At 34.0% G+C, this 25,545-nt stretch overlaps 1 protein-coding gene across 1 annotated transcript in view; it reads left to right on the forward strand.

The window, feature by feature from the left end:
- The first annotated feature begins 388 nt into the window (after nucleotides 1-388).
- The window catches only part of LOC111046716 (trypsin-1), a 72,390-nt gene continuing 47,233 nt past the window's right edge, over nucleotides 389-25,545 (forward strand). The window contains exons 1-2 of the mRNA XM_039434326.1: nucleotides 389-535; nucleotides 19,583-19,698. Of these exons, the coding sequence (XP_039290260.1) occupies nucleotides 397-535; nucleotides 19,583-19,698 (255 nt within the window). The 5' untranslated portion in view covers nucleotides 389-396. The remainder of the gene's footprint in view (nucleotides 536-19,582; nucleotides 19,699-25,545) is intronic.

Genomic DNA, 25,545 nt, shown 5'->3' on the forward strand with positions numbered 1-25,545 from the left:
GAATTCATTTGTTAATTCTATTTGAAATTCTAGAATCATAATTTTATAAGAATTTAAGTCAAGTATTGTTTGAATGCTCTAAAACTAGTATATACTAACCAAGTAAGGGACCACATCCAAATTTGAAGAGGAATGAGAAAAATATCAGAATTCTCAACCTGGTTGGAACAAAGAAATTATTGATCTATCATGCTTCCATAAACTCGCAAGTCAATTATCACCAGAGAATAAATCCAAAACTCTTCTGCTTGTTTCACACAAAAACTTAATATCTTTTTGTTCAACTGTCTCATAAACAATTCTAATACACATTAAAAACCATTGACACGAGTTTTCAAGCATATGCTGCTTCTGACGTTAAATTTATTGGCAATTAAAGAAGATGCTAATATTTATATGAGAGCCAGTAAGAAGCTTGTCATTCTCAGCATTGAATACTTTGGTGTGATATTCAAGATGGAATCTCACATTTGGAGGACTACTGGCAAATTTAGTTTTGCAACCGTCATACTGTTGCTTGCAATTTGCAATTCAGGTAATATCTTATTCAATTTGAAATACTACTCTGGTTTTTACTTAAAAAATATTAGTTCCTATCTACGGAATTTATTTATACAAAATTGTGTGTGAGCAACAGATCAGTGATCCATTTCGCTTCCATGACAAAAATTAAATTATAACAATTTAAAATAGCTCTGAGATTAGACTTGAATTATGAAACTTATTAATGTTCTATTTGGAATTGAATTATAACAATATTATAAAAGTAAGTTAGTAATTTTTCTGAATGCTGCCGCGATTATCAAATATCAAGGGCTTTTGTGATTTTCATTGCTTTTCAATTATCAGCAAATACATTATTAATGGTTCCACAATCAATCAATCAGTCTCTTTATTCAATACCTACATCAATTATGAACATGAATGCGTCATTGAAAAAAATAACAATATATAATTATACAGGTGTCCCACCAAGGTTGTAACAGCCGTTGACCATAGATTTCACTCGACATTTCTGACAAAATATGTTTTGTAAAATTTTCTCTTATCGACCTTAGTTTTCGAGATATATCGATTTTTCGATATTTTCAGAATACGCCTACTTCCGGTCATTAAATACTCAATAACTCGAAAACTACTTGTCGAATTTAAATTTCAAGGGTATTGTTGGAAAGAGAAGAACATTTCAAACAAGATTGATGTAATTTGATCCGTTGTCAGATATTTTGTAGTTTTTTATTAGGGCTTAAACTTGAAAGAATGCTATTCTTTAAATTGAAAGTCAAATTTCAAACCGATTTTTCTCAATTTTTCTCCGGGTAATAATTATAATGGTTTCAATATTCCAAAAACTTTTCCATTTCATAAGCTTTCGAATGAGTATAAATTCGAAAAGGTAAGTTCCATGATAAAGTGTTCAAAACTGCTAATATCTGGAATGAACACCTTCAAAAAGAGGAAATTCCCAAATAGCATGCATCAAGTGGTGATCCTAAAAGGGTGAAATCACCTGATTATTGCATTATTTTCTGTAGTACATAGTCTTAATCCTATATAAAATATCAATCATACAATTTTATCCAACAAAATTTATTCATAGAATAATAATAAAATGTAGATGAATGACAGAATTGAAAAAAACTGATGGCAATAATCCAGAAGGTAATCACATATCATGCTAACTGCTTACAGGAATTCAAAATAGACTGTTGCATTTCTGTTTATGCAACTTCTGCTGTGTTTCATCAAGCTTCGAGTTGCCCGTTTCACTTCGTTGGGACGTGTCTCCATTACTTTAAACGTCAATCGAATTCTGAGAATCAGTTCCTCCCTGGTCTCCATGATCCATGTAAACTTTACTTTTCACAACCCCCCAAAAGTAGAAGTCTATTGGAGTAAGATCAGGCGAGTGTGGTGGCCAACTCAGGGGTCCACCTCGGCCTATCCACCGCCCAGCATAATTGTTATCAAGCCATCCACGGACGTTTCTAGCATAATGAGGGAATTTCTACCAAATTTGAACGTTTTTGGTCCGGTAGATTTTTAGTTCTGTGAGTGAGTGAGTCAGTCAGTGAGTGAGTGAGTGAGTGAGTGCCATTTCGCTTTTATATAATATATATAGAAGAAGATAGATTTATGGTACAGGAAAATAATAAAGTTATTGAAAAAGTCATATGATTGTAGAATGTTGATTGAAACTTGTGAATATTGTCAGAAGATAAGATAAACGAACGCGCAACTCACTTTTTAAATAGATTTATTTAACAAATAAAACACGTACATAATGGCAGCATGACTATTGGTAACGGAATGACACGAGAAATAATCTTACAGAGGTTTAAATACTAGTACAAAGTGCTTACTCTACAGTTCCTAAATCTATTGTCTTATATGTATATAACTCTTCCCCCCTTAAGATGAAGGTGTCCTCACCTTCATAAGGGTAGCTGGGGTGTAAGAAATATTTTAGAATTTTCTAAGTGAAATTGAACAGTATCTAATTTCTTGTCTGGAATCACAAGTTTATTGAATACATGAGAATGAAAAACAACATATAATATAATAAGTATTAAGCACGCCATTAATATATAAACTACATATTCTGATAAGTTGCTACTAACTACAAAATCTTCAAGAATCAGTAATGGCTCTAAATAAGTATTTGCTTTATGTATTTCGTCAAAAGTAAAATTAGTGATTATTTTATTTTCATAAGTCGGTACTTCAGTAGGATATAGAACATTACTTTCCCAAAATGTATAAGGTTTACTAAAATTTAATAATGCTTCATCTTTTTCAAGGGCTATTAGTTGTGTAGATTTTGGATATGTTAAAATATTTCTTGAGCCGTGAACAATTGAACTCTTGCTGATGTTAAACATTAAATATTGGTTTATAATCGGAATATATTTAATAAAAGAACTATACCCTTTGATAACTAAAGTCCTACAGCTATTCAACTTCTTATCACTAACCAATTCTTCTACACACTTGTTAACAACTTGTGTGGCATTTCTACAATAATAATTATTATTCAATAACTGGAAATCGCCTTCATACAATTCATGACCTTTAATAACTAATGATGGATCAACATGTATCGTAATTATTTCATTGTTCGTTTTTACAGGATAAGACAGCATAAAAAGTGTTTCGTACAAATTAGATTCTAGTGGCAATTCAATAAAATAAGATATAATATCATTATGAATAGAACAATGAACACTTCCTAATTCCCATAGCACCTTAGGCTCATCGGATATCAATTGTAATTTAATAGCTCTGATGACACGCGCCATCTCGTCAAAAGTGAGGATGCTTGAATGAATTATGTTAAGTTTACAAAATTCCAAACTCGTTCCTATATCATCTATTCTATTGTGAATTATTGTTAGCGTGTCAAACAAAATATGATGCTGTTCATCCAGTTCTACAGAATCAAATTTACTGTTGACAGAATTAAAATAATTGTTAGGTTTCAAATTATTAGCGTGGATTACATCAATTCCATTGTTAAAGCGACTAATTAGATTTTTGTTGATTGAAACTTGATTCTTAAGATCATGTTCTAAACTAATTTCGTTGGAATGCACTTTTGTCAAAATTTCATCATATTTAGCTTTATCATCAGCATCCATATTTCCTGTTAACCAAGACAGGAACCTAATGGAACCTAATCCATTAAAAAGACCTCTTTTTATTCGAAATTTATTTAACAAAATATGATCGAATTTCATGGTAACTTGATCGAGATGTAATTGAAGTAATTTAATTTTCGTTTTATCGGTTTCTTTTCTATTTAACAATTTATTGTATTGAATTCTTGAGTGTAGAAAGTTCATTTTGTGAAGCTGTAATGTTGATGTTATGCACGTAAGTGTAGGTTCTGTTAATGATGAAAGCATCCTGGATTCGGATGGGTACGACTCCTGCTGATCGTGAGAGGTCAGTCGTCTTGAATGCGTCTACTGGGGCCAGGTTGAGGGCTGCCAGGCTAACAATCAGGAGGGCGAAGTCTGCCAGTTTTAGACTTGTCTTGTGGCGGATCTTTGGGTTGTTTCGCCTTCGGCGGAGGTGTTCGTTCATCTGAAACAGAATTATCATTAGTTTTGTTCACTTTACGTGGTCGCTTAATGCGATTGGGATGAATCTTGAAGGGGCGTTTCTGGATCGCTCTTGAATTTGTCGCTAGATTGGTGTTATTATCATGTTCCACTTTGAAATATTTCGGCTTATTCATCTTATTGAACGTCGTCTTGATGTACGGTCCATCCGGAATTTCAATCTCTTTTTCACGGTCTTGATTTACTCTTGTTGTTCTGGTCTCTTTCTCAGTTATTATTTTTCCTTTAACGAAATTGTGAATTGTTTTCAGCTTATGCAGATAATCATTCGTTCGTTCCTCTGTTACTAACGTATTAGCCAAATCATTCATATATGGATTCTTCGAAACTCCATATGTAATCTCCATGGGTGTTAGTTTTAGATTGGAATGAAGCGTGTTGTTGAACGCTATCAGGGCTAATTTCATGTTTTCAAGTGTTGTCCTATTCTTGTTTTCCAATTGAAGAGCGTTGGGAAGTTCGATGAGGGTGGAATGCGCTCGTTCTAGAAGTTTCTTGCGAATCAGGGTGGCCAGGCGTCACATATGGATCAATGTCATACAATTTCAAAAATTCTCGTAGGCTGTTATTATCGAATTCTCGCCCATTATCCATTTGTACTATTTGCGGAGTTGGAAAAGATGAAAGGTAGTCGAAAAGGATTTTCTGAATCTCGATTTGATTCAAACTTTCCAAGGGGTATGCTGCTAACCGTTTAGAAAAGCAATCTATTACCATAAGAAATTTGATCTTATCGTACTGGAAAGTGTCTATCTGCCATTTTTCAAAAGGTTTGTGTGGTGTGGGAGCAACTTTATATTCCACCTGCACTGGGTTCCTATCATATTTTACTTTTAAACAAATTTGACACTTGTTGATGTAGGCTGTTATATCGCGAAGCATTGATGGCCAGTAGTAGGTTTTCCGAATGTGATTGTAGCTTTCATATTGATTCCTCGATGGCACGTTTTCCCGCGGTGGTAGTTGGCGACAATGTCCTTCTGTTCTTCTCCATCAGTAACATCCAGATTAATCTTCTTGTAGCGTTTCAATTTGACTGTTTGAAACGAGTCCGTTATGATATTAACAAAACTTGTATACATCACTTCATAATCAAGCTCTAGAGCGCCTTTCTTGTAACAATATATACCGTATGTTTTGTTCGGTAGAAGATATTCTAGGCATTTGTTCTTGATTTCATCCTTATCAAACGGGTCAAGTATGTAGGAAGTCAATCTTGTTTTGTCAAAAATTTTCTGAATTTTCGGAGGATCGTTACCTCTTTCTAATATCAACTGATTATGTTCTACATTCATGATTTTGTCTTCTTCCATTATTGCAACTTGACTATTCGAACTATCCTGAGAGTGAATTGTTACACCTATACTTGCGGCATCGTCATTATTAGTATCTTGATTTCCATTTTCACATTCACGAAGAAACTCGTCCAAAACAACTCGACTGAGATCCTCTAAATCATCATCTGGTTCGGGGTTGAGCATGTTAACAGGGTGACTTGGAATGCGAGATAAGCTGTCAGCCACGAAATTCGTCCGGCCTTTCACGTATTTGATGTCGAAATAAAATTCTTCTAAATAGAGTTTCCATCTAATTAGTTTCGAATTGGGTTCCTTGATATTGTGTAACCACTGTAAGGGTTTGTGGTCTGTTTGAATTAAGAATTTCCTTCCATACAGGTAAGGGTGAAAGTGTTTGCAGGCATAAACGATTGCTAGTAGTTTCCTCTCTATAGTTGATAAGTTTACTTCATGTTTATTTAGAGTACGGGATGCAAACGCGATTGGTAGGTCCTTCCCATCAAATATTTGAGAGAGAACAGCTCCCATTGCAAAGTTGCTCGCGTCACATGTGAGTATGAACTGACGAGAAAAATCAGGCAATTGTAGTATAGATCCATTTTGTAACATAAGTTTCAATTTCTCAAATGCTGCTTGGAAGTCCTGATCGTGTGGTTTGAATGGTTTTTCCTTACCTAAAACGGCTTTGCTATCTTTGCATAATATTTAATCATTTTTCGGTAATATCCTGTAAGTCCTAAAAATTGTTTAACTTCTTTAGGAGTACGAGGTAAAGGGAAATTCTTCACTGCGTCTATTTTCATGGGGTTTGGTTGTATTCCGTTTTCTGAAATTATATGACCTAAGTACAACAGTTCGCGCTTGAAAAATTCTGTTTTATGAAGCTGGATTTTCAAGTTGTGCTCTTTTAATTTTTCAAATACTGATTTGAGGTGTTTCAAATGTTCAGTGAGGTTGTCAGAAAAAACAATAATATCGTCCATGTACACTAAAACATTGTCCATTTTCGCTAAAATCATGTCCATACACTTCTGGAAGAAACTGGGTGAATTTTTTAGTCCAAAGGGGAGACGTAGAAATTCATAGTGGCCATTTTCAGTAGAAAAAGCTGTTTTCGGAACGGAGTCGGGGTGCAGTTCAATCTGGTGAAATCCTGATTCTAAGTCGATAGCAGAAAAATAAGTACTACGTCCTATCTTCCCAAATAAGTCCTCAATGTTGGGCAAGGGATACTTATCATCTACAGTCTTGTTATTCAATTTTCGAAAATCTACAACCATTCTGATCTTTCGTTGTCCTGATGCATCTGGTTTCTTGGGTACGACCCAAATCGGGGAGTTGTAGGGAGAGTTTGAGTGTTGAATTATTTTGTTCCTTAGAAGTTTGTCTATTTCCAATCGAATATCTTCTCGGAAGATTTGGGGATGCCGGTAATTTTTCGTGTAAACTGGGTTTTCATGTGTAGTAATTATCTTATGTTTCATTAAGTTCCTGCTATTTGATATCTCGTTTTCTAGTTTTACAATTTCAGGATACTGTTTTACTAATTTCAAGATGTTTTCTCTTTCCTCCTCATTCATATGATCTGTTCATAGAAGATTTGGAATGTCATTTATAAGCTTAGAAAATTTCGATTCACATGAATCATTTATATCTGTACAATCAACTATAGTTTCTACTTGTTCAACCTCCATTGGCTCAGGACAAATGGTCGTAAGTTCATGGGCGAAAACTAAACACATACATCCATTACTATCAATATTAACAAGTCGTTCTTCAATTCTATATTTATCTGCATTTACTTCTTCAATTATTCCTAATGTCATATCCGAGGCTGACTTAACCGGGACCGAAATCACGTTGTAGCCTGGTTGCAATTCAACACTCTTATTATCGAACAAAAATAACAAATCTTTCTCTCCATCCTTATATTCTAGCTTATTGTTATCAAGGTTTAATCGCATTTTATATGCACGCATGGTTTCACTCCCAAGCAGTATATCATACTTGGACGAAAAATCAAATATATACAGTTTTATCTTATGAGGTTTGGAAAATACATGCTCTATATTACAAAACACATACTCATTCCCTGTGCTTTCTCCAACGGAAGTTTTCACAATAAAATCCTCTTTGTGACGAGTTACGCCAGGAGAGACTAGTGAAGGATGAACATAGTTCTTTGCAGATCCGGTATCGACTAGCCATTTCCTATCCTTCTGATCTACAAAGTAAGGAAGCGATTTATTAAGGATGTTTAAGTCGAATCGCTGGGTGGGTCCGTCGCATATTGGGGGCCTGACCCTAAAAAATGGTCGGTTAGTCTGTTCAGCGATTCAGTCAAAGTGTCAAGTTGAGATTGCATATTTTGAATCGTGTTCTGAGTGTACTCACTACTCTGGCAATCTAAGTGGTCTTCTTCCAGATAGTTGACTTCATATGGAGACTCATAATTCCTCAATTTTTGTACTGGATCCGTTCGCTGAGTGCGCATGGATACTGTGTTTGATGAGTTATTTATCGGAGTACTTGGTTTGAAATTACTGTTTTGTTGTTTTGGGAAACGTTGTTGGAAATTTTGTTGTTGTGGGAAGCGTTGTTGGAAATTTTGTTGTTGAAAATTTCTTTGTTGCTGAAAGTTTGGACTTGAAAAACTTTGTTGAAAGATGTGAGGTTGGGAGCTACTTGGTGGCGAGTAGAAGCTCTGTTGTTGGAAGTGCGGTTGATAAAATCTCTCATTGTTTTGGAATCGACGTTGTCTGCTTTGAAAAAAATTTTGACTTTCTATTTTGTCTGCTTTGTGATTGATAACAACTCTCATAGTTTGGGGTTCTAAATGTATTTGGAGCTTGAAAAAATCTGTTTTCAGTTCTGTTTAGGTTTAGTTGGTTCAGTACAATGCTGCGATCATTTATCAATTTGCTTCTGGCATCATCTGGATTTTGAATTTGAAGCACCTGCAAGTGTGACCCTAGCGTGGGATGGACTCCATGTACAAAGGTGTTCACTAGTGTTGCGTTAAGTTGATGTATTAAATTTGTTAGCAATTCTCCTGATACTCCACCTATTTTGTATTTTGTTATTACATGAGTACGTTTTTCTTCTAGTCTGTTTAGAAAGTCTATCGGGTGTTCCCTATTGAATGAGCACATTGCTGATATTTCTGGTATCAATTCTGGAACAGGCCTATTGTCTGCAAAGTTCTGTTTTAAGCTATTTATCAGTTCTGTTAGTGTTGAGCAACTATTGTTGTAGGCTACAGCTTCCGCTGGTCCTTCTAGGTGGCACAAAGCTGTTTTGAAAAGAAGCCAATGATTACCTTCCTTTTCTACAATATGGTCTGTACAATAAGCTCTCTGTAAATCATCACAAGTTGAAATGAAATGAGGTAATTTGTAAGCTGTTCCATCGTATCTTGGTATGCACTTAAGAAGTTCATGTGGTAAGGGCTTGCTAGTTGCCATGGTAATATTAGAAAGAGTTTCTAACCTTGTTTCTTGATGGATGATCTCTGCGTTGACGGAAGGACTTACTGCAGTAGATCCATCCTCGATCCGTCATCAGACTGGTCCGTCCTCGTCCGACGATGGGCTGCGGAAAGTTCTGCAAGCGTCGTATCGGGTGATGTCTCGTCTGCTTGCCAGCGTGTAGTTGGAGTTGAGTTGTCCGTGTAGGGTTGTAGAACCACAGATAAAGAGTTGAAACTCACGTTTTTCGGCACTCGAGAACGTAGGTCACGAAAAAGTTAATTGAACTTTCACCGAAAAAACTTCTGTAGTCCCTGTGCATCAGATAAGATAAACGAACGCGCAACTCACTTTTTAAAAAGATTTATTTAACAAATAAAACACGTACATAATGGCAGCATGACTTACAGAGATTTAAATACTAGTACAAAGTGCTTACTCTACAGTTCCTAAATCTATTTTCTTATATGTATATAACTAGAGATAAATCAGGTGATTTCACTCCTTTTAGGATCACCACTTGATGCATGCTGTTTGTGAATTTCCTCTTTTTGAAGGTGTTCATTCCAGATATTAGCAGTTTTGAACACTTTATCATGGAACTTACCTTCTCGAATTTATACTCATTCGAAAGCTTATGAAATAGAGAAGTTTTTGAAATATTGAAACCATTATAATTACCCGGAGAAATGAGAAAAATCGGTTTGAAATTTTACTTTTAATATGAAGAATAGTATTTTTTCAAATTTAAGCCCTAATGAAAAACTACAAAATATCTAACAACAGATAAAATTACATCAATCTTGTTTGAAATGTTCTTCTCTTTCCAACAATACACTTGAAATTCGAATTCGACCAGTAGTTTTCGAGTTATTGAGTATTTAATGACCGGAAGTAGGCATATTCTGAAAATATGGAAAAATCGATATATCTCAAAAACTAAGGTCATTAGGAAAAAAGTTTACAAAACATTTCTTGTCAGAAATTTTGTGAAGAATCTATGGTCAACGGCTGTTACAACCTTGGAAAAAACACCCTGTATATAATACAATCATCGTCTAGCATTATAAAATGCATCATACTTATAGATTACAATATCAGATCTTCTGATTTTCTCACTTATGCATACCCTAATGCATGTCGTAACCTGCACACCCTAGGCCGTTACCTGAGCACACACCCTATGTGTAACTTTCTTGAGGCACCAAACAATGTTACGTTTGACAGTATGTTGCTTCCAACTATTCATCTCTGAACACTCTAGGTCGAGAAATAGAAATACCCTTTTCATTTTGGCATTGGATAAATTCCAATATTTAAAACCATTTCACAATCAGTAGGATCATTCTTATTTTATCCATTTGATTAGAATAATTCTTTATCAGAAAGAAATTCAAATTCATGAAATCTTGTTTTAAAAATCATGAAATTTTTAAATCAGTCAGACCAGGTAACAAAAACATTCACTCCAATCACCTGTATATCTTGTGAGCCTCTTCAAGTGATCAGATTCCCCTGTGTAACTAGTGTAGCAGCCTGTTAGCACACTAACAATGTTATACATAAGTTATATCTCAGAGCCAACCTTAAAACCCTTTCTATCCCAATTTAAGAAAAAACAAGATTAAAAAATCTGGTGTGGTACACTCACACAACTTTCCTTGCTCATTGAACTGGGAGCCTCATTCTTAAACGACAATAATTTAGAGAAATAACATAATGACGATTGGCGGCAACATAATTATTTGAAACTACGATCAGACTACTGTATATGTGTGTATATAATTGTTTTCAGAGTACTTTTTCCTTTGTGTAAATTGTGAAATCCGATGATTTTTCAAAAGTCGTCGAAACAGCTGTTCTACAGATGAAATATCTCGAGTATGTGTTATTTTTATAGACTGCTCTACCTACCTACCTTATGCACGAGAAGGAGGTTACAAAGACCAAGGATGGGCTGAACCCCCCATTAGTTTCCCAGAAAGGAGACTCATGCCAGTTGATGGAGCTGATAAATAACTATACAGAGTATGAATTTGAAATAAATCAGTCGAGTAATTTTTCAGAAAATCGTGAAAAACATGGTTTTTCAGTAATTATCCGCCATTTTTCTCGAGAATATTATGCAGCTCCTGCAATTTTCCTAGAAATGAGACTCATGTCAGTTGATGGGGCTTATAAATAGCTATCCATGGTATAAATTTGAAGAAAATCGTTTGAGCCGTTTTTGAGAAAATCGTGAAAAACATGGTTTTTTAGTAATCATCCGCCATTTTTTCCGCCATCTTGAATTGAATTTTATTGAATTTCTTATTGTCGGGTCCTCATGGTATAAGGACCTTAAGTTTAAAATTTCAAGTCAATCGGTTAACTAGGAATGGAGTTATCGTGTTCACAGACATACACACATACACACATACACACACACACACATACACACACACACAAATACACACACAGACCAACACCCAAAAATCATGTTTTTGGACTCAAGGGACCTTGAAACGTATAGAAAACTTGAAATTGGGGTACCTTAATTTTTTTTGGAAAGCAATACTTTCCTTACCTATGGTAGTAGGGCAAGGAAAGTAAAAATTATTCTGGTGTCTTTATGTTTCAAAACACTCTTGAAAATGAGAAAATAATTTCTCCCAAGTTTTTCTCACCCTCCAGGGGCCCCTACGGATATGTTGTTTTAAAACAACATTGGGACAAATAAATGAATGAATAAATAAATAAATAATTTTATTTCCATCATAAATTTGGCTCTTTTGAAATATATAATATAGTAAAGCATTTTAGTTTTGCATTAGAAGAGTCAATGGTACGTTCATCATGCTTTATTCAAAGAAAGGTGAATGATTTCATTATGGAATTATTCCTAATCAATCGTTATTTCTTGATTTCAATAATATAACAATGAAAGTCATATAATAACGTACTCAAGAGTAGTAAAATAGATTCTCAAAAATGTGATACACAGTACCATATTTTGGTGACTAACTTATTTATTGTATTCATAACTATCTAATACATATTCACATAATATAAAAAAGTAGAATTGAATCAGAAAATAGGGTTTTATAATATCATAAATTAACTACATTACTACATTATAAATTTACCACTTCATCATATTATAAATTTACTACTTCACCATATTATAAATTTATACTACTTTATTATGCCCCCTGTGGGTTGGGGGAGCTTTGAGTCGATCATCGTACTCAAGAATGTGTTGAAAACCAGAATTCACCCACAGTAGAATGCTTGTCGTAGGAGGCGACTGAAATGGACCTCAAGGCAACTCCAGAAGTTGCCTTGCCTCCAAACCCACTGGTTCTGCCCCATAAGGGCAGTGTTGGAGGGACAAAAGGAAAGCCTAAGAAACCAGAGATGGGTGGAACTCCAGGCACAAATTTAGGTCAAGAGGCTAAGTCGAGGGTGGCCAGGTGCCCTAGAGGCAATTTGGCGACCCCTCCTTCAGCGGAAGGACCTATAAAGAAGCCAAGAGTGAAACTCATGTAGGTCACGATTTGTGGGTGGAGAGACCACAACTCACCACTGCTCAAAGAAGGAAGGTCATTTAGGCAAAACTTCTTGGGAGAGGTGATGCTTCTGACCCTGCAGAGTTTTGGTGGGGCAAAAAGAAAAACCCTAGAGACCAGAGATGTGTGAAACTCCATGCACAAACGTGGGTCAAGAGGCTGAGTCAAGGGTGGCCGGACACCCTAGAGGCAACTTGGCCACCCCTTTCTCAGCGGTACGGTAGGACCTTCAAAGTAGGCCAGGAGTGAAACTCACGTAGGTCACGAGGACTAATCAGTCTGAAGAAACTTCCAAGCATATCACACTGGATTGCAACAAGCAACCGGGTGATGAATGGGATGTTAGTATAGGGAAAACTCCTGGTTCTTGTAAAGAACACAGGTATTGGTTTGCCTAACTAACATACTACTTGGGAACACAATAAGCTTCAGTTGACATATGGGGTTCTTTGAACCTTTTGATCCTTGAATCCGTCCCTTCAAAAACAATAAACAATACTACTTTATCATACAGTATTTACTTTTTTTTAACTATATTTTGGTGACTAACTTATTTATTATATTTATAACTATCTGATACATAATATAAAAATAATATAAAACTTACATGATATAATATGAATTTCATCATCCAGTTCATCCACATCAGAAACTTCATGAATATTACTGTCCAGTATCTCAATTCCTAAAAAACTATTCAACTCATCTTCAGGAAGATTGAAAAGTTTGTGTAAATCTTTATCATCCAAGATTTCGTCCATTTTAACAAAAAACAATCATTCACAATTCAATAAATAATAACCCCGTCACCACGAATGCATTTGAAAACTGAGAGAAACACGATAACATAACCTAAAAGTCTCCTCACATGTGACACCTGTAATGGCCCAATGTTGTTCTAAAACAACAGACATAAAATTATGAATATAAACGTTATTTTTGTTCAAGTTTCTATTTCTATGACTGATATCTTATTTTTAAATAATGAATTATATGAATAATTTGTATTCTTATTCTCAGTTCTTTTGAAATTTATAAACAATTATAAAGACCGAAGAAAATTGTCACATTCAAGTGTTGGTGCAATTGAATATAGCAGCTGCTTTTTCAGAAATTAGACTGCATTTGAGTGCTCTCTGGTGGTATAATACTAAACTAGACTAAGGTAGATTTTAAACAAGACCGGTACATGGCATTCAATCACTGAACCAACAGAAATCATAGAAAATCATGTTGTTCAGGAACAACACTGGGATAGAAAGGGTAAAGGCTCATCAAAGTCCAGAGCAAACCAATGGCCATAATTCGGCTGAACTTCATCCAGCATCTTTCTTTCTTTCCCATCAACACTAACATGAACAATATCAAACAATTTTGAAATTTTCCTCGATTTCCTGTTGCAAGTTTTGTTCCATATTAGATACAGATTCTAGCATACCTTCTCTGGAAGAATTTACCAACTCGTTGAATGCTTCCATTTCCATTTTTGATCTTGCTATCGTTTTCATGCAAAACTTTTTCTTTGTAACAAATTTATCTCCTAACATCTCTTATAAAACTCTAACTTCAACTAGTTATTTACTTGTAAACGTTCATTGCTAAAAGAGTCACTGGTATATTTATATTGAAAAATGAATGCCTAAACAAATGTATTTTACAAGATGAATGTGATGATGCAGTCTGGTTGACCAGAATAGTACGTAAATACTGGTTCTTTAGATTTAAATATTTCAAACTACAAGTTTCTAATACTCTGAATTGGACTGTATAAAACGAATCAAATCTTTGTGCTGAATAATATATCCATTCAGAAAAAATACATAGAACACATAGAAAATCAGTAAAGGTCCAAATCCCAAATCCAACATGTTGGGAATCGAATTACTTGCCTTCTTATATTTGAGGTAAAAGGTGGACAGTTGGATAGGATAGATGAGAGGAAAAGATAGGTGGAATTATGCAAATCGATTTATCCGAAATAGAATTGTTAAAGTTGGTTCCTTACTGTTTCCCCGTTCTGAGATGAAGTTTACTGTCTGGATATTATATAACACTATGACTTGACTATTGAAAAAAACAAAACTAGAAATTGAGTTCTGGCATTCTCTTTTCACTAATATGAAATGTGAATAATTTTTCACGTAGAACGAAAAAACAATATTTATGTACACGAATAAATGTATAGGCCGAATTTCCCATAATATTAAACAACACTGATATTTAGGCAGATTCAGGACGAATTTCCTGAATCTTAAAGCCTCGAGAGCGAGTACATAGCTGTACAAAAGCTAAATCCTGACTGGCAAACTATTCAGTGCCTGGAACGATAAATTAATGAGTAATAGATATTATAAATTATGGAAACTCTCTTGCCATCTGGCAGTAAATGAGCGAATGAATACAATAGCCTCAACAGTCACCTTGACAACCGTGCTCACATGATATCCACGTAGGGCTAGCCTACACCACTATCCCCCCCTTAGGGATATTGGTCTCCAATATCCAGATTTCCTTGATTAGGTGGTAGACAATTGTGTGTACAACCTTTGATTTGGTTCTTCATTAAGATTCAGTTTTTTCAATCATGTACACAATTATCCTCTTTACTATGTAGTACATGCCTTCCCTTGCTCTTTCTTATTTTGACCAACATTTTTTTAAATTGCCAAATTCAATTCCTGCAAATAACAAACAATTTGGACTCTCCTGATTTCCAACGAGACTTGAACAGTTAGGTATAACAGCATGTGATCCTCAACCTTGTGGGCTTTATCGTGTCCCCACCAACGATGTCTCAAACCTCTAAATCAAACAATACTCTTCTCAGCCAAACCTCAGGACAGACACACTTCCTCCCTGCCAGACAGCCATGCTTCTGCAGTTCTGGACAGATGTGCTTCCACTCAGCTACATGGTGAGGACTGAGGAGTTCCATTCAAGCTAGTGACATCCTCACTTGCAACTGTTCTTCTCACTTATGCATACCCTAATGCATGTCGTAACCACACACCCTATGTGTGACTTCCTTGAGGCACCAAACAATGTTGCTTCCGACGGCCTGTTGCTTCCAACTATTCATCTGATACTCTAGGTCGCAAGATAGATATACTCTTCTTACCTTGGAATTGTCATTGAATAACTTTTAATATCTAATTAAAGCCATTTCACAATCAGTCAGATCATTCTCAATTCATCTATTTGGATAGAATCATTCTTCATCAAAAATAAATTCAAATTCATAAAATCTTGTTTAAAAATTCATAAAATTTTTAAATCAGTCAGACCAGATTACAAGAACATTGACTTCAATCACCTGTAAGCCTCATCACGTGATCAGATTCCCCAGTGAATTACAATAACTCTTGGCACACTAAAAATGTTATACATAAATCTCAGAGCTAACCTGAAATGCTCATCAAAGTCCAGAGCGAACCAATGGCAATGATTTCTCTGAAAAACATCCAGCATTTTTTTCTTTTTCGCCATCAACACTGAAATAAATAATCTCGAACGGTTTTAAAACTTTCCTCGATTCCCTGTTGCAAATTTTGTCCCATATTAAATACAAATTCTTGCATACCTTCTTTTATCGAATTCACCATCTCGTTGAATGCTTCCATCTCCCTTTTTGATCTTGCTCTAGTTTTCATGTAAAACGTTTTTTTGTGTAACAAACTTTTAGTAAAATTATTTTTCAATGATCAAATCTCACTTCCGACACCAATGTTGTGAATGTGCTTTTGTAATTGACACTTTATTTATTGAAAGTTCACATCTAACAAGAAAAGAATAAAAATAAAATAATTTTTGAACATCTCTCATCAAAATCCTGGCCTAAAATAAAATCATCCATTATTGATGCAACGAAAACTGTAGCTCTTATTCTCTTTCGACCAAGAATCAAAGATTAAGACAATGTCAGCTTTTCCATGTACAGGGACTTTCCCTCCAGAAGCAGTTTGAAGAACATATTTTCTTCCTATCCGATTAACTTTTGGACAATCAATTAATCTGGACGTATGATTGATGATGTTGCTCCTGTGTCAATTGTTACCAAACACTCTCTTTTTTCAATTGTTTTCAATTGTCCCATTCGTGTGTAAGCTGTTCCCATTCCTTTCAATCATAGTAACACTACCAATATTTGCTTCTGAGCTCTAATTGGTAGCAGCTGACATTCGCCTCCCAATGTCAGCTGAATTTAGTTTTGCTACTAACTTTTTTTTCATAGGTACATATTTTTTACAATATCTCTTCGAATGCCCTACTTTTCCACAGTTCCAACATCGATTTTCACGTTTTTGTTGAGAACACCATAATTGCATATGTCCACTCTCTTCACACAGCCAACACTCTACATTGTTGTTGTTAGTTTGTGTCACCTCATCCATATTTAGTACTCTCCTCTGGCGAGTTGGTAGTACAGCATGAACTGCTCTCTTAGCAGCATCCTATGTCAGAGCTTGGGTGAGTGCAGACCGCATATTAAGATGGTTCCCAATCAACAATGACCTCTTTATTCCCATCTATGAATGTTTGCGTGACTAAATGTTGTTGAATATCGACTGGTGCAGAAATATAAGCGATTTGAGCCAACTGCTCCACATCAGCTCCAAATTCTTGCAAACTCTCACCATTTCTTTGAGAACGACTTTTCAGTTGACACCTGTATACGTTCTGTAAGTGGCCATCCCCATAGCGTTGTCCTAGTGCTAACATTAACTTATCAAAATCTAATTTTTCACTTGATAAAGTTTTCAACAGGTTAGCAGCTTGCCCTGTCAAGGCTAACATCAAATGTACAGCTTTCTCTTTATTGGTCCAATTATTAAATGTAGCCACTGCTTCGAATTGTATTTTGAAAATGTTCCAGGAAGAATGACCATCGTAAATTGGTGGTTTTACTTTTTCTTCATTATTCACCAATGTATTGTTAGTAGCTGATGTTGGAAGGTTACTCTCATTATTTATAATGTAAATTTCCTCATTATTGATGCCATCATTGAATATATGTCCATCAACATTAATCTCATTCAACAACCTACCTAATTTTACATTGATTGTTGGAATTTGTTAATTTGTCTTATTAGACAAGACCTCGACTGTATTGTTCATTTGTATTATTGGACAAGACCTCAATTGTATTGTTTAAAAGATTCATATCTCCCCTCACAACTTCTAATTCATTTTTAATTTGCTGCCTTTGTTGATTTAAATTATTACTCAAGTCTTCCATTTTATTGTTCACAGCATTCATATCTTTCCTTACTATATATATACCGTATTCTAAAATTGCTCGCTTCAAACTGGAAATTTTTCTTTAACCTCCGATCAGCCATGAATAACAGATGAATTAATATAAAAAAAAATGATTTTTCTAATGATGCCTTTTAAGTAAAAATCAATTAAGCTATGCACCTGGCACTTGGCGGGATACTTTATTATGGGGGTCATGTTATTGGTCTATAACTCGACAAAAATTTACGACTTGACCGCACCGATCACAGAGGGGTTGATGGGAAAGACACGCTGTTCAGCTCTGTGAAAATTGCCTTCTTACCACTTGTCTATATATTTCTATAATACGGTGTATGAGCAGAGGTTGAAAAAATGACCATCGTAATACATTTTACAGGCTTCCTATGTGTAATAGTGTTGTTATAGGTAGTGAGGTGTTTCGGTGATTAAACTGTACTGGACAGTCGGGCCAAAACTTGTGTTGGATAAGACATCGGTTTCCTTTTATATAAATCATGGGTAGCCCTGTATAAATTTATCCTAATATGACTAATTCTAATATGAGAAGGGAAAATATAATGACTTGGAAGCATTTCGGCTAACTGAGAAATATGTAATAGGCAACAGTTCAAGCATATTACAGAGCTCGAACATGACAAACAATAAAATCTTATAATACTAATAATAAAGAAACACCATACCAAAAATCCAGAATTATCGTTAATGCATGAAAAATCATACAATGTGCTCGGGAGGTTAGGTTGAAAGACATCTTATAAATTAGGAATTACAGAAAAATTACCAAGGAAAAAACCAGAACTCATAGCATATTTTGCTTTCACTAAGTTTACCTCTACTACAAAATTAATATAAGTTTCAAGAAGTTGGCAGAAATAAAACTTTAAAATAAATTTATCAAAGAACATTGCAACGAGCACATTTCAAGAGACCAGCTCATGGCAGAAGACAAAAAGAAAGTCCCACGGAAAACGGATATGCAAAACAATTAGTTTTGCATTGCCAACTGCACCAAATAAAACACATATTTAAGAGTTTGATTAATTTAGGTTAGCTCTAAGTCATTGCTGTATATAATTTCAAGATTTGATAATAAATTTATATTTATCAAACGTATTTTAATAATTTATCAAACCAAAATGGATCTTTTCCAAATAACTAATGAATGGATATCGAATATCGATGTTTGAAGAAAAGATCGATGTTCGATATTCTGTGTTTGATTAAAATCGATCTACATTAACAGCGCCCAATTTGAAATTCTAAAAGTGTCAAAGTATTGTAATATTACAGTAGATAGTACTTCAACACTTCAACTTCAATCTCATATTATATCATTATCATTTCATCATGCATATTGGTAGCATGATGAATTTTCAAAATGTATGGGAAATAGCATAAACCCTTGATGATGTAAATAGAATATAAATCTGAGTACCATTTTAAATTATTTTGTCACGACATGTTTTGGCTACTAATGCCATTTTCAAGTTTTGAATATATAATAATACAATCAAGTTTTCAATCACCCATTTTTAAGTGGAAATGACATTAGTACCCAAAACATGTCGTGACATAATACCTAATTTAAAAGGTCACTCAGATTTATATTTTTATTTATATTAAAAGTAGCCCTAAAGAAAAAAGGCAATAAAATGACATATCAACCCTTTATGATGTTTTTGCTAAGAATCATTAGGTTAGTAGACATCAAATTTATGACTTATACCTATTAGTCGATGAAAATTTTTAAATCATAGCACTCTTTTAATATTTATTTGAATGTTAGTCAATGTTTAAATCAATGAGTGAATCAAGTTTTTGAACATTTGTCATTTACTTAAATATATTTTCTTCCAAGACAGATTTCATAGGAGTGTTTTTTGCAGGTCTAGGATTCTTCATTAGTAGACCTAATAATTCATCTGTTGAACTTGATGCTCATCATATACAACAGTTCATTGTTGGCGGAAAAAAGGCATCTGATGGAGAATTCAAGGCACAAGTGAGTTGAATTTGATATTTTATCTATAAATTCGTAAGCCTTATCATTTTCATGAAATACCGAGCTATATTTTGCAATCGACCATTTGAAATAGCTAGCGAGCTAGGCTACCTTCGCCTCCACTCTAATCGAATTTTATTGAAATTCAAGTGTCAATCCTGAATTTCTTAGTAGATTCATAGCTATTGTCATTATCCATAGTCCTACTATGTTCACTTCAAGTCTTGGATCAGGTCAATTAACGACTTTCTGATGTTAATGATTTTCTGAAAATTATATAGCAGGGTTGCCACTTATATATTGACAGAAGCAATAATGCTCTTTCACAAAAGTGAAATCAAATTCAAATAATTAATTATTTCGAACACTGGACTTTTCACCCTTATGCAACTCATTCTATATTGTCACCTGGTCATATGGGACATATATATGAATCATATATTTATCTCATATTGATCAGGATTTTGGAGTTTTAATTTGGAAAAGTTTAATGAACAGTTGTTTTTGTCTTTGAACAATTTTTGTCATCGACAGAAAGATTGTTTATTTCATTTGTTGTCAAAATTAATGTAGCTTCTCTTTTTGTTTCTAATAACAAACGTGCTGCTTGTGCGACTGATAAAAATATGTATTTGAAATGGCTTCCATGTTTGGCATTGACTGAGTTATATTTGATACCCAAAATTTTACTTTTGGTTGTTGTGTGTGAACTCGTTCGTTAGGACTGTGAGTAAAGTCCGGCTGTTCTGGTGAAGGGGATAGATTTTGCTCTTGTTTTATAATACAGTTTTTCTGTCGCAGTTCGGGCAGTTTAAAGAGAATTGTATTATTGAATAGGACGGGATCTGAACCTATTTCATTAGATCAGTCATTTTGATATTTTTAATTAATAATTAACGCCGCGAAATACCAGTGGATGCCAAAGTGGGAAGCCATTTTCTAAAAAAAGGTAGGTGACTACTGAGTCATTGTTCTTGAATTTTTCATAACCACAACAATTGAATCCTCACTAGCAGCAAAACGAGTAGCCCCTGAAATATTCATCTGATTATTATTATTTCGTTATGGAGTGATCCGTGGTCTAGTGGATAGAGTGCTTGCGTAGCAGCATAGAGATCCCGGGTTCAAACCCTCTCATTACTAGAAGTTTTTTAACCAGATCACTCCCGTGTTATCGGATGGGCACGTTAAATTGTCGGTCCCGGTTGAAGTATGACAGTCGTGAGGCCCCTTGACGGCTTAAATTATATATTCAGGCGGTGGGACCTTCCCGAAAGGGACTCCCCACCAACAAAAGCCATACGAATTTACTTTTACTATTTCGTTATTTCTAATTATAATTCTAATTTTGTACAAATAATTTATTGTGTTGTTTCAAATATCAAAAACCTGTACGATCTTTTCTTCTGTTCATTTTCCCACCCTTACAATATCTATAGGCTACTCATTATATAGTTTCATATAAAATTGGGTATATTTTATGGGCTGATCACCATAAAAATGCTATACACTTCAATTTGGCAACATTGTTACCGGTAACGTGCTTGACATTTTTTTTTTCAAGATAAATAATAGAGGAAATTCTAGGATTATCCTATATCAAATCATAGTAGGGTAATTGAGGAATTATAATTATTCTTTCACATAAGTATCGTTAATATAGTGTAAGCGGATTTTTATAGAAAAATATTCTAAGGTTAGTATAAACTGAAGCCATAGTGAACTAATTGTATGATCTGGATGGAAAGAGCAGTGGACTTTGGTAATAAATTAATCGAATAATTAAGAGTGTTATTTCTGAATCTAACCCAATCATATATAAAGTTTTAAATGATTGTTGTACATTCAGAATTGATCAGAAATTGAATGCAAAACGATCATTAAAGTTACTGGTAGCTAGATAGCTTAGGGAAAATTAATTAATATATGAATACTAGGAAAGGTCAATGCCAAATGAGAACAATAGGTTTATAATCATACACGAATATATTTTGATAAATCAAAGATTGGTGCAAGAAAAAACTTGAACATACAAAGGTTCTAGAAGTGTAAGTAAACATGTACTGAGTCAAGAATGATTGACAATAATAATAATTCAATCATGAAAAAAAAAAAACACAACACACAGTTGAACTGACCACAACTCAGTTGAAGTTTTAAATAATTCAATCGATGAAATTCAAAAAAAAAATCTACACTTTAAAATGTGATGTTTTTCAAATGTGCCCAAATTGAATACTGAGATACTAAAGATAAAATGTAATGTTACAAAAATTCTTGAGAGTCCAGATTGGAGAATAGACTTAAGAACAAATTGATTGATGGCTGTTAATTGAATTGATTAACTAGAGTTTGTAGAAAAGGCTTGGAATTGCCAAATGTAAACATTCATGATAAAAATTCTTACAAATCCAAACAAGAGAATGGAACTAAGAACCAAAATAATTGAAGCTGATAATTGTGAAAAGATTCTTACAAATCCAAACAAGGGACTGGAACTAAGAACCAAAATAATTGAAGCTGATAATTGTAATCAAAAGTCAATTATTGTAATAGCTTTGACTAGAATGGAAGATAATTGAAAAGATTCACAAAAAATTGGTGTACAAAATACATGATAATTCAGGTTTGAACCAGTGAATGGTAATGGGAAAAAAGTTGCTAAATTTCAAAATGACACAATGTAATTGGCCTAATGAATAAATGGTCAATAAAATCTGATTTTTAGGTTAACTATTTTGAAAATCAAAAACAGTAGATAATACGTGTATGTAAAAAAAGGTAAATTCAATACACATACTTAGCTCAATGTAAAGTTAGCAGCTTCAAAGTGCCAAGAGATGGGACATGCCCAGGCCAGGACATGTCAATGGGAAACTGCAGCAGAGGCAGGACTACCGGAGGAGCAAATTCTCTCATGAATTAAGAGAAACATGGAGTTGAGTGAGGATCCAAATGATGAAGTCGTTCCAAGGGAAGAAAAACGGCAACGATTTGCTATTTAGTGGTGAACAGCTAGACGCAGTAAAGTCACAGTGCAACGTGATGCAACAGCGAGACAATCTTATGTGAATAACTTGGAGCACAACTCAAATTTGTAAAAAGTAAGTTGGAATTGCAGAACAAATGTTTGAGAGATGCAATTTGATTGAAATTCATTGAAACCTGAGTCCAAAGTAACTTGGAGAAAACACTTGAGTAGACATGAAACATGTAGTTGCAACACACTGAATCGAAAGTTATGAAAATTTGAGACTTTGAAGTTTAAAACTTATGATTGATTGATGACTTGAATGTAGACACTTCATAACATTTGAAAAGTGATCTGAAGATTGAAGTTGAGTGCAAAAGACAGTTTCAAAACTTGAAGAATGCAGGGCTACAATAATCCCTGGACAAAGCGAGTTGAAGCAAAGATGAATGGAAAAACCAAGTTTACGAGAGACAAAGCAGGGGGCAAAAGAAGTATTGTACAACACAAAAACAAAAAACAAGCTATAAAAGGTTAGACCTTGTAACATTCAAAATCTGAATGGAGAAATAAAAATCCCTATTTGAAGAAATTTATAGGTCTAAGTGGAATAATAGGCTAATATCGCCAAAGATGATAACGTTAAAGATTAGATAATATCAGGCATCATGGCTAAATTGTACAACAGCCGAATAGGGATGGAAATAATTTTTGCTACCTTATAATATTATATAAAAAAATGAAAATTTGAGATTAGGTGTAAAAACATCTACTGATCGGTGACCTAATGATCGACCGGGTCGCATAACGTAGAATCTGACCAAACACCTTGGCAGAAACTTATTGTAGTGAAACAGTATTCAACTTGAGGAACCAAAGGTTACACGTGGTTAATTGTTGTAATATAAGAATCAATCTTTAACCTTTATAAAATTACTTTGCATGTAAAAAGCATATTAAAAACCCAAACAAAAATAATTAAATGTATCAAGGAAGTAGGAGGTTACTAGGCGCATGAATACTATAACAATTTGCATGCACCAATCAAATGGTGGCAATTGATAGGCGGCAATAGTGAGCTGATTCAAATATATTTGTATATATTTCTACAAATGATAAGAATTTATGAATTATTATTGTGCAGTTTATGTTTTGGATACGGCCCGAAGGCAAATAAATTATTAAAGATGTAACATGAGTAATGATTTAATAGTTTGGTACAGTCTATTTGAGCCATGAATGGCGGAGGAACAGAGTATTTGAATTTTATGTAAATTTGGAAATACAGAAATGAAAATTGTGAATTAGAAAAGAGAACTTCGACACTTGCCTGCCAACAACCACCATGAGATGTCACAAAAAATTATAGAGTGTAATATCTTACTATACCTTTGATAGCTTAAAGTTAAATCGAATTTCTAAATTTTTTCATAAGACTTTGTGATGCTAATGTAAAGCAGAAGTCATTTTAAATAATTTTTTAACCCCTTGGAAGAGACGACTCCAGCTACAAATAATCCAGGACCACCAGGAGTTTGGATCAACATCAGCAGCTCATAGAAAATTCCAGCACGTGAGTGAAAAATATTCGAAATAGTGATAGGGCGCCCTCAGTGCTTCGAAATGAAATAAGAATCAAAGCTAGCTCATCAAAAGAATTAATAATTTGGTAAAAATACTTGCGCAAGTAAAGATAGTATAAAAAGTATTTTATTAGATAGTAACGAATCAATCCATATATCAAAAGATCCATCAATCAAAGAATACTAAGTTCTATGCTGTTAATACAATAATACTAAGTTCTAAGCTGTTAATACAATATTCATATGATCATTAATTTCTGCAATATAATTTGCGATAATATAATGTAGCTCTGATTCACTAGATGAATTGATCTATCTATTCCGTCAGGTGCCAAATCCCGCACCCTGAGATAAAAAATATTTATTATAAAGAAATCTATTGGAAACCATAGAATTTAATATATATTTGGATTATTAGTTTGTCAATTTATCATGCTGATTTAAGAAACTAATATACGAAATAGAATCGTCCAAGTTGACAAGTATCAGCAAGTTGATATCGAAGTTACATGCAAATAGATGCATATGATCATGAAATGAAAGCACATGGTAACATTTCGTGCTATAGAACTTGAAGAATAATATTAATCTGTGATATTCTATTGATTTCGTTCTTGTTATATTATATATATTTCTGTCGCTCTATATATTTATTTTTTGAGATATTTGTTAATATATGTATCAAATTTTTTATGGTGTATGATTCATTTTATTCCTCATTACTATAGGATATAAGTTTTATATATATATTTTTTTTTATAAATTATCAGTATTATTGTGGAAGCTCATGTCTGGGCCTATAAAGATTTTCATGAGACTATATCCTAGTAAAACCACGATCAGATTTTATAATTATTAGAATATTTCTCATGCTCTACCGATTGATGCCAAGCAGGAGGCTAATCGTTATTTTAATTATAAAAAATAATGTGACAACCTGAAAACAACCTAATTAGGACAATCAACAAAAACCTTTTAAAAATATGCAATGTATTCTAAAGATATAAATGAAGAAAGAATGACGAAAAACAAGAATGAACAAGTCAGCTGATCAAAATAAAGTTGGCAGCGGAAGCGCGCCAAGATTCAAACACTGCCAGAGCAACTACTACAAAGAAGCTAATAAGTGAAGAATGGACGGCAGACGAAATCTAACACTGGTACTGTAAGACATTATTATTCTCAAATGAATAGTCTAATTGAAAAATCATAGTACTTCTTACATCTACACTGAAGTCAACAATTCGTTTTGAACACTCATTTCATTCCTTGACTATTTGAGTATGTATGTGG

Source organism: Nilaparvata lugens, chromosome 8 (assembly GCF_014356525.2).
Source record: "Nilaparvata lugens isolate BPH chromosome 8, ASM1435652v1, whole genome shotgun sequence".
NCBI classification, from domain to species: Eukaryota; Metazoa; Arthropoda; class Insecta; order Hemiptera; family Delphacidae; genus Nilaparvata; species Nilaparvata lugens.